Source organism: Acartia tonsa, chromosome 2 (genome assembly GCF_053477335.1).
Source record: "Acartia tonsa isolate MP-2025a chromosome 2, ASM5347733v1, whole genome shotgun sequence".
Classification (NCBI taxonomy): Eukaryota; Metazoa; Arthropoda; class Copepoda; order Calanoida; family Acartiidae; genus Acartia; species Acartia tonsa.
Genome location: NC_137261.1, coordinates 31,417,685 through 31,431,446, shown reverse-complemented (window position 1 = coordinate 31,431,446; position 13,762 = coordinate 31,417,685). Strand labels below are relative to the sequence as shown.

General features: G+C 31.4%; 1 protein-coding gene across 1 annotated transcript; it reads left to right on the top strand.

Moving 5' to 3' along the window:
• Positions 1-4,157: 4,157 nt before the first annotated feature.
• Positions 4,158-12,684, top strand: LOC145310495 (uncharacterized). The gene is made up of 10 exons (XM_080150448.1): positions 4,158-4,298; positions 4,989-5,071; positions 5,829-5,910; positions 7,926-8,010; positions 8,375-8,452; positions 9,435-9,477; positions 9,651-9,807; positions 10,703-10,802; positions 11,999-12,046; positions 12,529-12,684. Exons 1-10 carry the CDS (start codon positions 4,268-4,270, stop codon positions 12,536-12,538), a joined length of 717 nt encoding a protein of 238 aa, XP_080006574.1. The 5' UTR covers positions 4,158-4,267; the 3' UTR covers positions 12,539-12,684.
• Positions 12,685-13,762: the final 1,078 nt, after the last annotated feature.

Here is a 13,762-nt window from a genome sequence, read left to right as displayed (position 1 = left end):
TCATTAATAAAAAACAGCATCTGAAAAAAAACGCCATTGAATTATAATGCCAATAAAAACACCACAGGAAGTATTGGTTACAAAAGTTTAAGGGGTTATTTAAAATCCAAAAATGAATTGGGGTAAAAAAAATTTGGTGATGGACGCCTTTGGTTTTATGTATAAAAAAGGTGTTCAAACTAGATGGTAGCTGAAAAATAGAATAGAACAAACATGACTAGACTTTTTAAATAAGGTATATGTAATATTTTATTGATAAGTAAAAGGTATTAGTACACACACAGCTAGCCTAGGCCAGGTACAGGTTTAACTAGGCATGAATAACTAAATAGCTGGATGTTCTAGGAAGGTATTGTGAGTATGAAACCACTCTTGATTAAAGCATAGCTGTACCTTCCGTTATTGTTGAAAAAAATTGTATTTTTTTAAACTATTGAATATATTCACAATGATTTCGAAGGTGCTTTGACTTTAGTGTCAGAACCTAAATTAAGACATAGTGCATTTCATTACCCTAGGTTAGGTAACTTCATTTCACTTTTCAATAAAATCTAAAATGGAGCGGTTTTTGAGAAAATTAGATTTGAAAATTTCAAGTTAAATTTTCATCCTCTAGGAGTTATCGCATAATCATGACAAGAAAAGTAAAGATTATTTATTTAAAATTTTGAACAACTTTGGTTTTATAAAATCTTTCATAAAACATCTCTTAATATGATTTATTTAAGGCTGAATTTCCGTGACCTTAGCAAAGCAACTGATAAAAATGGCCATTAATTAACTCCCTTCAGGAGTGGTTTTATGAAGAACTTTATAAAAGCAAAGTTGTTCAAAATTTTAAATAAATAATCTTTGCTTTTCTTGTCATGATTATGCGATAACTCCTAGGGGATGACAATCTAACTTGAAATTTTCAAATCTAATTTTTCTCAAAAACCGCTGCATTTTAGATTTTATTGAAAAGTGAAATGAAGTTACCTAACCTATGGTAATGAAATGCACTATGTCCAATTTAGGTTCTGACACAAAAGTCAAAGCACCTTCGAAATCATTGTGTATTATATTATGACATCAATAGTAAACAATAATTTGTTCGTGAGCTTCTCTAATGAATAATGTTTATGTGAGTGATTATGCTCAGCGCATTTATTGGAATAAAGCCTTAACAAGGAGGTAATAACAAATAGTAGCAAAGTTATCACAATTTTTAGATATGTATATTTGATTGCAAGGAAGAAAATTGCGTTTTTTAATTATGATTCCACTCCCTACAACTGCTAGTTAGACATCTCCATAAAAATTAAAAAATATAGAAGAAAAAATCGCATTTCATATTAGACGTCGCTAACGAGGAACATTTAAATTATAGAGTAGATTTCTGATTTTGTACAAAAAAAAACACACGAGTTGGTAAATGAATATTCTAAACTAACTATCAGTAGTTTTCTGAAGAATATATAAACAAAAAACAAATTTAGAATGAGTTTATTTGAAAACACAATTGAATTATATCATATTATCATCCTTGTTTTCATCTCATCTTTTTCTCACGCCTTTTACATAATTTTTCTTCAATGATCAACAATTGGTCCATTTTTTTTATTGCAGCTACTCCTTCAATAAAGTCTATACTTTTTGTATATACTAGCGGCTGCGCCCCTAGCCTCTAGGGTTTTTTTCCCTGAAGGTTCAGGGGAGAATTTTAAACATTTTGTTTACATTTTTTTTAGATATTTTCTGTATTTTATAACTTTTTATAACTCTTGATAATATTTTATAACTCTTTATAACATTTTATAACTCTTTATAACTTTTTATAACTTTTATAGCTTTTTATATTTATTTTTATTGATTTATATTATTTTCATTTTGGGAGGGGGGGGGGGGGTTAGGGGTGTCTTATCCCCCAAGAAAATAGCTTAAAACCACCACAGGACCAATAGGTATATACCCTGAAGAGTAGAATCCAATCGGTTCAGTGATTACCGAGATCTTAAGGTACAGACGGACGGACGGTCAGACAGACAGACGTCGTTCTACGTATAATAGATTATATATTTTTTAATATGATAACTACAGCAGAATTGTGTAAGTGAAGAGAACAATCCCAAAAAAAGCTATAAGGGGGTGTACAACTACAGGTCCCGTAAATTTATTGGGCCACATGAATTTTTAGTATTAATATACGGTGTTGTGGGGGTTCTATGACTCCCCCCCCCCCCCAATCCCCTTACTTTTTGCTGCCTCTTTACAATCTCGATAAATTCTTATTGTTCATCGATTTTAATTTTCCATAAAACATCATTTCAGTAAAGTTTTCTAAGAAAAATTTTAATCATGATCAACTGTTATTGCCCATTATTGTTCATCTTTTGTACATCATTCTTTCTTTATCATCATTCTCTCACGTACTCGCAAATCTGGTTAAATCCAGTGAAACTTGGTTTAATAAATTTGCATATTAGTCTTAGGGTTGCAAAATACTCTATTGTGTTGTATCAATAAACCAAGCATGAAAATGAGCCTGAAATAAGAATGATATCTGAATGTGCCTTCGAAACCGCTTACTAAAAAGTGCAAAAACTTAAAAATTCACCAATGAACTTGGATCTTTAAAAGTATTGAATAAAAAAAGCCGAAAAAAAATAATATTTGGTGGGGGGGGGGGGGGTGAGATTACATTCAGGATAAAGGGTAATTGATATCTGAAAATAGAAATGACGCAAATGAGTACAAATGATACGCAAATTTTGATCACAATTCTCACGCTAAAAACCTTCCCTGTACCTAAAAAAAGCTTAATTACAAAGGAAAATTAAACAAATGTCATTTAAAAAAAAAAAAATTACATTTGTATAAACACCTGTAGACTCAAGAATGACGCACAAAATAGGGAAAGGAAAAAAGAGAGAGGGTAATTCAAGTTTTAAGATATCCTAAAATAGTTATGATCGCCAACTTCTACCATCTACATTCAGGGCGATTTTCAAGGGTGGATGACGCTACCCTCTTCAAAACTAGTTATAATCTTTCCCAGGACCTACACTGTAAAGGAGAACCTTGTCGGTTTAGCGGATAGCGAGATCCTTCTGAGACAGACAGACAGACAGAACATACACACAATCCTGTTTCATTTATATCAGGATATTATGATGTGCTATTCTTACCCATAGTTTGACTTTGATTATCTGATACTGATGGGAAATTGAATACAAGTATGACATCACAATTTTGAAGGTATTAAATTTTTTTAATGTTTATGAGGCTAGGGGCGAAGCAACTAGAAAGCTCAGTAAATAATAAAAACTTATTTTTGTTTTAAAAATTCCAATTACGAAGACGACATTTAAACACATAGATCTAATCTCGAGTGCGTATTTGTATGCGTGTGTTTTAGTTTCACACCTGTGCGCTCTTACAAATAAGACCAGGTGTTTCCCAGCCCACTGGGTGCATTCGGTTCTCTTCCAAAACTACAAAAGAAACTGATTTTTTTTCTTAATAAAAGGTAAATTATATTTGGTATAATAAGCATAAATAAAAGTGGTTTATCTTTGTACAAATAAGTTATTTCTATATCCTATCTTTAATACTCTAAAGGCATACCTTATTACCTATCTACTCCAAAGTTATATACATTTATTAAAGTATATTTTATGATCCAGTTAAAATCATGATATACATTACACGTTCTGTGAAAATCAATAGATCAAAATCAAATTTTACTATTAAACAAAATATTTATCTTCATATTATTTATCCTAAAATATTGTGAAATACAGGTAAAACAATGTAAAGAAGAAAACAAACTCTATTTAATGGAATAATATTATTCAAACTATTTAAGGGAATCGATCCTTAAGTCACTTCTTATTCAATTTTGCTAAAGCTTTAAACATGACTTTTATTATCAACAGCTGAATAACATTAAAAAAGATATAAACATTAGTGTCATCATGGGGACACCGTGCATTAGAATTGGGCATAAGGTCGCCTTAATAGTATCATACTGGTTCCTAGTTTTCCGCCCCCGTATTTTAGGCCTAATATTCCTTACTTAAAAATGAGAAAATCAATTGTGTTAAAAAGTAACATTTAACACATTTTGGTATACCTTGAATATGTATTAAATATTATATTATTTAAATTCCCCTGAAATAAAACCAAAATTTCTTATCCCGGTGTGTTTGTTACGAATTTGCAACCCTAGTGAAGACAAGTTAAAGCCAAAAGTGCTGATATTATTGTGATCTTTTTTTTGTGAGACATGGTTATTTTCAAAATCTGCTGCTTTTTAGGAAAATATCATTTACATGAAATATTTAACAGTGCGATTGTTGAGAAATAAATATACCATAATTGACAAACTTAGCTTTTATACAATCAAAAAACTATCATTATTGAAAAATTATTGAAATTAAATATTAAATATTATAGGAAATATGGTTTATCTTCAGGTACAATATGGCCCCTTGAATATTGCATAATATTAATTAACTTTTGGAGGATAAAAAGGAAAGCTTTTTATAAATAAGTTTAGGTTCAGTTAGCCTAAGATGTGAAAAATTCACCCGTCTAAAATTTATTCTATAATTCTATATACGATGTCTGTCTATCCGTTTGTCCGTCCGTCCGGCTTAAATCCTCGCTAATCGCATGAGCGATTGGCTTTCTTCAGGGAATGTCCCTACTATTCATATTATGGTTCTAGACTATTTTCGAAAAACACTTTTTTTAAATATAAAATTAAGCAGTATATGACGTAACCGTATATGTTGCCACTAAAATAAATAGTATAAAAAGTGGCCTATAGATAATAGTTTATTTAAATCTTTTTTGAAAAAAATTCTGTAATCAGTTAATTTGAGCTGAGATTGAATATTCACAATATATATATATGTATATATATATAAACAAATCTTATTAAGTATTGGATTTGTGATTGAATTTACCTGTAAAAATTTGTAAATGATGAAAAAAAAATTTAGTGGCAGTAACAGCTGGTAGTGGGCAGGACTATGGACCTGTTGATCTAAACTCCTTAGATCCACTCACTCTATCATGGAATCAGGTATCCATTATGATCTTGTAGTTCCTCTGTCTTTCCGCCCGATGGTCCTTTATGTCATACACTAGCGGCTACGCCCCTAGAGGCCTCTAGGGGCACTTGAAGAGGGGAGAGTCGAATTTGATAACCAAATTTATTATTTTAGATTTGAAAAAAAAATATAATTTGTATTTGGGGGGGGGGGGGGGGAATTTTTTTTTAAGGGGGGTGCCCATCCCCACTCTTAGTTTTATTTTTAGTTAAAAATATTTTTTTTTTGGTCGAAAATTTTTTTTCAAGGGGCGATTTCTCTTGGGAGGGTGGTGGTACCTTCCCTCAAAATAGTTATAAACCTTCCCGGGACCTATGAGAAGCTACCCTGTTAAGGAGAACCCGATCGGTTCAGCGGTTAGCGAGATCCTTCGGTACAAACACACAGACACACAAACAGACAAACTGACAACCTGTTACTTTAGTATAAGGATTTCATATTCATAATTCTTGGCAATTGTCTTTTTAAGATGCTCTGCTTTAAATTACGAATACAATGGTTTTTTAACATCGGTTGGCTTAAAAACGTGTTATACTTTAAAACTTGTGTAGTTCATTGTTTTATTCCAAGATCTATTTAAAAGCAGGACTTATGTTTATGCAGTGACTACAGACATTCTTGTTAGTTGTGTAGCTCCTCTACAAGTAGTGTCTGTCAATGTGCCATTTATTTTGATATTTCCGACTAAATATCTGGTGCGCTAATTATGAATTATGAATACTTGTTAAGATTCATTGGTTGGTACGAGACCAAATCAAAGAGGTGGAAGAATTAAAGAGAGAACATGATGAAATTTACAATCAAATCACAGGTTAATTTCAGGGAGGTAGGGGACATTGGGCTGTTTATTAAACTAGTCCCCAAAGTTTTATAATAGCATTTTGTTATTCGTTGGCTCAACAACTTTGAAAACTTTTATTGAATTGTGATTGGTTGTTTTATTAAGTTGAGTGTTTAAACGTTTAAACCAATAATTGAAAAGGTATAATTTTGCGTATCATCATTGGGGATGTACATAAATTTATCGGCTATTGCCTTATCCCTGAATCAATATGTCCCTTAAGGTCGTTTAAACATTTTTTTTCAAGATTAGATTATAAAACAATTTTTATCACAGCTCCTTTCTTTAAATATTTTCTGTAGACAAATTTCTTTCAAAGGTCCAAGTTAAAAACATTTTTATTAATTTCTTAAGATTAATTTTTTGGTAATAAAAATTTGTTAATAAATTGATTTAATGAATGTTAAACCAGACACCAACAGAAAGAGAAAAATCAGAGCAAGATTCCATTCAAAACAACAAAACACATAAAGAACAATATGAAATGCTGCTATTTAGAGTAGTAAAGTCTTTTGTTTGTCCGTTAAAATCTCGCTAACTGCTAAACATATTAAATATTTAGACTTTATGGAAGCTTAATAGTTTATGAAAGTTCCTTAGTTGCTCTAGGCTATTTTTTTTATGAAATTTAAGCCTTGGGATTATTTTAAGCTATTCAAATTTATGCTTTTCTAAAAAGAAAGAATTTTCAGTAATATGATTTTATTTACTCTGTTTTGGACTTAATCATTCCAATTTTTTTTATTAAATAAACTAAATGTATTCGTACATTTGCTGTTTTATTAAAACGCTCTTGAAAAGAGAGTCAAATATGAGAGAAATAAAGGTGTGCCATCACTACCGTGTGAAAATAGAACCAACCAAATAAGTTTTGCCAGACAGAAGATTAGCGCCAACGAAAAAAAATCTAAATTTTTACATAAACAGAAAAAAACAAACTTTAATTATTAGATGCGAAACTACACTAAATGTGTTTGTGTCTGTATATCTGTTTGTATGTCTACCTGTCAGTAATGCTATGGTTGTCAGATTTGTATTACTAACCCTTTATCATATAAGTACAGTTATATCACAAATAAATAAAAATCGAAATAAGAGACTGATGGATGCTTTTTCTCTCTTTCATTTACCTCTTTTTCATACATATACAAAGCATTTATAGAAGAGACCATTTTTCATCTGTTTCTTCTATATTTATGTTCTAAAGATTGGACTAAAACATTCTCTTTCGTTTTCATTATGCCCTTTTTCTCTCTCTTTTTTTTCAACTATCTGCTTTTTGTATATGTTTCTGATGTTTCTTAACTTTAATGTAATAAGTCGAAATCGCACTTAAACTACTTAAAAATTCTCTTGATACTTTAGATGTTGGAATACAAGCTTTTCAAAGAAAATACGACGTTTCTAACTTTAAAGGAATAATTAAGCCCTTAGATACTAGTGGCTTCTCTCCTAGCCTCTAAGGGCTTCGCGCAAAGAATTAATGGTGTTGTTCTTCGCGGAAATAATTGCATACTGAAATAGAGGATTATTATACATTCAAAATTTACAATCAGCGTTTTCTGAATTATAAAATCTTATTGGAAACCTCGAAATATTGAGAAAAGAGTTAAAAGTTTCATGACGCTATACTAATATCTCTTATTGTCTATACTAGATTTTATGAATACATTTATTTTATAAAAACAAAGAAACATATCTTTATTCTGAAGTTAATATTTAAAACGTGCTTAGAATTTTAAATATTTATTTATCCTATTTTTAATTTTTTCCATGCGAAAAGAGTTTTTATTTTTTATTTCAAAAAGCAATATATCACTAGATTACTCTCTATCAATCGTGGTTTTAAGGAAAGTTTATATTCGACTAGAAATGGATTTATGCTTTTTTTAAATGCACAACTCGTCAATTTCGGCCTCTTTAGACTAGGGGCAAAGCTGCAAGTCATCAAAAATAACTAAATAAAAATATTTTTTCCTTTTTAGGATGTTTTGGACTGGAGAAATGTTTGGGTGAATTTGATCTGCTGAGCATTGAGCCTGGAAGCAAGCTTTATCAACTTGGATTGAGGTACTTGACATGACATGAGAGATATGATTCTGACTTTAAAAAAAGAGATATTGTTGACTCGTCATGCACATAACATACTTATACAATCAGGAAGGGAGAGGGCATTTGATTACACTAGTCCCCAAAGTTTTATATTAATGTTTTCTTATTCGTTTGCTGAACAATTTTGGGAACCTTACTGAATTTTGATTGGTTGGTTCCAAACGTTTCAACCATTAATTGTAATCTACAGAAGGGGTAATTTTGCTAATATATCATAGTATTTTAAAGAATCTATTGTTTCATGCGCGCATGTTAAGTATAAATCAATATGCTTTCAAATGTTACAGTAGTGAACCCAAAATGACAAAACATATTATTTCAGGAGACTAGAGGTTGAAGATTTAGCAGTGAGAGGTGAGGATATCATGAAGGAGAGAAAGAGGCTTCAAGATGAACGCAGGTACAGCTTTGCTTTAAGTGTTCCATGTAACAGCAAAGCTTTTCTATAATTAGGGTCGTTTCGTCTGTACGTCCCTAACGGTTAGCTCTTTTCGTTAATTTAGGCATGTTAGAATTGTCCTATTAAACTCAAACTTTGCATGGTGGTTCATGTAATAGTTAGGTATGATTTAGAAAGCGTAGCAACTCTATAATCGTTACTTGAATGCCTGTAGGTTCATTTTAAGCATATTGATTTTTTATCTTTTTTGACATCAAATTTTTATGCATTATAATCATCTTATTAATCTGATTTTGTGAATACTGGTTCATAGGACAACAATATACAATGTTATAACCGAATCAACTCTATAATTAAGTCTTAAAAATGTAAGTATGTCCGTAAAGATTTTCCGCCATGTAAGCGGTTTTTCAACAAATCTAATTACAATTTTGTTTTGAATACATCTATATTCTGATTATTCAGTTCTGACACTCTACATGTGTTAATGTTCGTGTGTCTTACCGTTTCAGAGCTTTACTTTTATAAATGTTGTCATTCTTGTTTTGTTTGAAGGTTGAAATATTAAGCTTAGCTGAAAATCAAATTCAGGATTTTAAAACAGATCCTTTAACAGGCACAGGTTTCTTGGTTTTTAGACCACACTACATAAGTTTCTCTTTTTAACAAATAAGTGACTCAAATGTATACTCATGTCATTAGAGTAAAACACTAGAGGGAGAAAGGGTTAAATAACTGTATTTCCCTATTGCAATGACCTTGTGCTGACTCTTAATTGGGACAGAAAACAATTTGCTAGCAGACGGAAAAGGTCATTGAAAAAGGGAGGAAGGTAGTTATATGGTTATACATCTGTATTATAGATCTGTTCTCATGTCATCCTAGATTAATTATGAGTTTAAAACTCTACTTGTAACGGTTTGGGTACTAGAACCCCTTTTTACAATAATATTTTTTTCTAAACTGAATGATTTCTTTTCAGAGAAAAGGACAAACAGCTAATTCTCTTACAACAGCAACAAGAGGTATACCATTTTATCTATCTATCTATCTATCAATATATCTATATATCCATCTATATATCTATCTATAGTGTGGGGGGGGGGTATAAGTGCTCAACAACCACATTAGCCTTTTTGAGGATTTTGCAATGAAAACTTGGAATTATTAGCAACCTGTATCTTGTATTTGTATGTAGGCTGCACGTAGAGAGGCAGCCTTGCAGGCAAGGATAACTGCAGACGCTGCCAGAGAAACCTCCAGAATAGAACGTGTCCAACAGCACAGAACTGTATCAAACACAATGTTCTCGTCGCATGAGACCCATAGCTCTTCGCGACATGACTCTATGGCTGGTAACTTTTTAATTTCGTCAATTATCCATACTTTTAAGTTATTTAGTTTATAAGTTTCCTTGTAAAATCAGTCACGACCGATTTGAACAACTAGAACTTCCAAATAAAAATTGGGCATAAGCTTGTTAAACTGTTGGCTGAAACTCAACCAAAAACCAATGGAGGCATTTAAAATATATAATTTTTGAAATATATGTTATTTTACAGGAAATGTAGTAGAAAATTCAACAATGAAATTCTCTGAAAAAATATATAATTCAGATAATACAGTTTTTATATTTATAATAAGATGAGATCTTTAAATAAATTTAGTCTTATTAACAGAATGTAAAATTGTCTGGTGGAATTGTGTAAACATTTTTTTTGAGATGGTAGGTCAGTGTCGTTTATGAACGTACAGACCTTCTGAAACTTTATTGTTACCAGTGAGGAAGTAATATTTACCATGCTATGTACTTAAAGTTTTTAATAGTTATTTATCGCATCGCATCATAAACAGCTTTCAGCTGATATAAAAATGTTCAATTTTAAGATTAATACCAGTTTTTTTTAGCTCTGAGATGCACGGGCACGGGCTAAAAAAATTGGTTTTAATCTTATGATTGTACATTTTTATAATCGGAAAAAATGGATATAATACGATGCAAGACATAATTTTTCGGTACCGGTTGAGAACCGGCTCTAATTCACTGAACATTAATCGGTTTCGAATGAATACAGAAGGACACATTAACTCATTCATTAACTTCAAAACTATATTAAATCGTTATTAGTTGCTTCAAACTAGAAGTGAACAAACTTTTCAACAATAATCTAATTATACAGAAAGAGATGTACATACATTTCTCTCTCTTCTCCTTGTCTCTTAAGATCCCTGACCATTTCGTATGTTTAGGTGTTGAGTACGAGCCCGGACTAGATATGGAAAACTCGTGGACGTCTTACTTCTCAAACTCCTCAGTTTATGGTCCCAAACCAACTGTCTTCCAACATGGGTAGGTTTTAGGCCATTTCTCAAGTATTTATTTGGGCATAACCCTGGAAAGGAGGGAATACACCTTGGGTACCCCTTTGGTATATGTGTCTTGACCATACAGCAGTTTAGGTCAAGTATGACTTCAAAAGGCAAAAGAAGTTTTAGAGATCTTAAGATGGAGACATCTACCCAAAATCAGGACCATCAACAGGATATGTATAATTATATAATGATTTATTGTGTTACTCTACACTATTACAGTAGTCCTGAAAATACAAGTTCAATTAATAATCAAGAAACATTAAAACATTTATATAGTATTAATATAATTTGTGGGTTAAGCAACTTTGGGTACTTTTATAAATCTTTATTATTTAAAGGTTAAGAAACTTTGGATACTTGTGCTTAAAAAGAATATTACTTGGCTTAATAAATCATGTAAAAATGTATCAAAATAGGTATATAAAAATAGAAACACAATATATATGAAATCATAATTAAATGTTTTACTTAGCTGGCTAAAAGGGCCGTAGAAAAATCTATCATTTTACCCTATACACCGCACTATTTGCACAAAGGATCCCATTTGTACCTGAAGTGTTTCATAGTGAAACCCCTGATTTACTAGTAGATTCACTCCGCACTCTGTGACGCACGAGAGAGCTTGCTCTTGGTCTCAAATATGTTTATTCTTTCCCGTTCAATTCTGAAGTACCAAAACAAACAAAAAATGCCGCGCCACATTCTCAAAAAAAGACGCTATCCAAGCAAAGACAACATTTTTCATTTAGGGGAATAAGGAATTAAAATCAGAAATTTAATTTGTGGTTGACAAACCCAAAGCTTCCTCGAAAAGAGGACGAGACAGTATGTCTGAACCAATGTTTTTTAGAAAAAGGAAGGGATTGCAAGTCGACACTCTACCATTAAAAAGCAAAAGAAAAAAATTTGGAAGGGGTATTTTCTTCTATTTCTCTTCGAAAATAGTTACATATCTTTCCCTGGGTCTATAAGACGCTTCGCTGTAAAGGAAAACGACAACGGTCCAGTTGTTAGTCTTAGCTTCTAGGCTACGAACAGACACACAGATAGACAGTAAACATCCTGTTACTTTTATATAAAGATTAAATGCTTTCAAATCGAAACAATTCAATTCGTAGTTTATTTTCATTCTTTTTATCAGTTCAGCTACCTACTAAATTATTGACCATTTAGATACAAGTACAGCCATCTATCTACATCCAGACCCCAGCAACCTTACAGGAAAGCGTGATGACATCACATGAATTAATCTACATTATGTATTAGTTTCTTTTGTATTAAATTTAACAAATAAATTAGTAATTGATGCTGATAATTATTATATATTAGGTTCAACTCATCCAAATCACCCCTCCCCCCTTCCCACATTAGCCTCAAACCATCTCATGATCAATGCTAAGCTTTCCAGAAAATTTGGACTGTTCGATTAAACTGTTTAAGATAAATGGATGTAGAATAAAAGTGGATATTATGACAGGGGAAGAATTGTCGTCAATTTAGCTTGCTAACATGGAACTCGGTAAATGGTTATTTAGGGGGCGAGGGGTGGGGTAAAGGGGTTGGAAGAGGGAAATCGTTATTTTAGCCCGCTGCAAGTTTCACTTTATTAAAGAACATAAAAATCTGGTGTAAGATCCAAGTAATAATATATCCATTGTACACACTTCAGTGGGATTTTGTCATCATTGATTTTATTTTTACAGACCTTACTGACCAATTATTGGAAATTAGTTGTATAGTTGCTTCGCCACAGTTATGTAAAAAATAACTGATAAAATTTTCAATTATATAATAGTACTAATATTGTAAATATAAAATAATTTTGTTAGCAAACAATATAAGATTAGTTCATATATAAATATATTTTCTTGATTCGTAACACCGCTATTCTAAAATTAGGGTTTGTCCGTCTAAATGCAGCTAGCTCCCAAATGTCTAGCAGCACATTCTGTGTATCATTAGAACCTTTCCATACAAAAAAACGTGACTTAACAAAACATTTTCAAAATCAGACAAAAAGCTCTTTGTCTTTTTATTTATAGAAATATATTTTTTATACCAATATCCACAATTTTTATCAGACAAACCAGCAAAGTTATGTCAGGCAATGGGAAAAATCAAAAGTAAAGCTACCTGTCCTCTCATGTGTATATACACATAAATCCCTTAGAACGACGAAAAATTTATTTTTGATATTATTATTCGCAAAGTTTTAAAAATAAGACCAAAAACACCATAGATATGGGGAAATATATGGAAAATAAATAATAAAGCTACTTGTCTTTTCATCTATAGACACAAAAATCCCTTAGAACAAAGGAAAATTAAATTTTTATACTTCTATTCAAGAACATTTAGAAAAACAGACCAAAATACCAAAGATTCTAGAATTTCTGTGTGTGAAAAGAGTGAACAGGATTGGTTAATTACCGGTAGATAAACTTCTCTATTTTCTTCTCTCTTACCCTGTCTTGAATTATTGAATTTTCCTATATTATTAGATGCGTATCAGCTCATTCTATGCAAGTGTCCGCTTCCCTTTCTCAAACACCAACAAGAACTGTTGTTTTGCAACAAAAGACATAGACTTATTTTTAATGAAGGTTTTGTGATTTTTATCATTCCTGATATTTTCTATTCTAATATCTTTCTTTCTTTTTATGGCCGCTGAACATTTGTTGATTCACTTTGTCCTTTTTCAATCCATGTTTTTTTGTGCTTCGCTACTTATAGAGGTTGTACTTTTTTTCTCGAAGCCTATATAAAGGGCCAATTACATAGATATATGAACCGGACAGTCAGTCTTTCTGCTTCTTAAAATATTAGGATTTTGTTTTGTTATGGCCTGTTTACATGTGTGTGTACACGTGTTTGATTTGTGTTATTGTATGTGTTGCTGCGCTATCAACTTTTCAACAATTTGTCCTTGTCAGGATT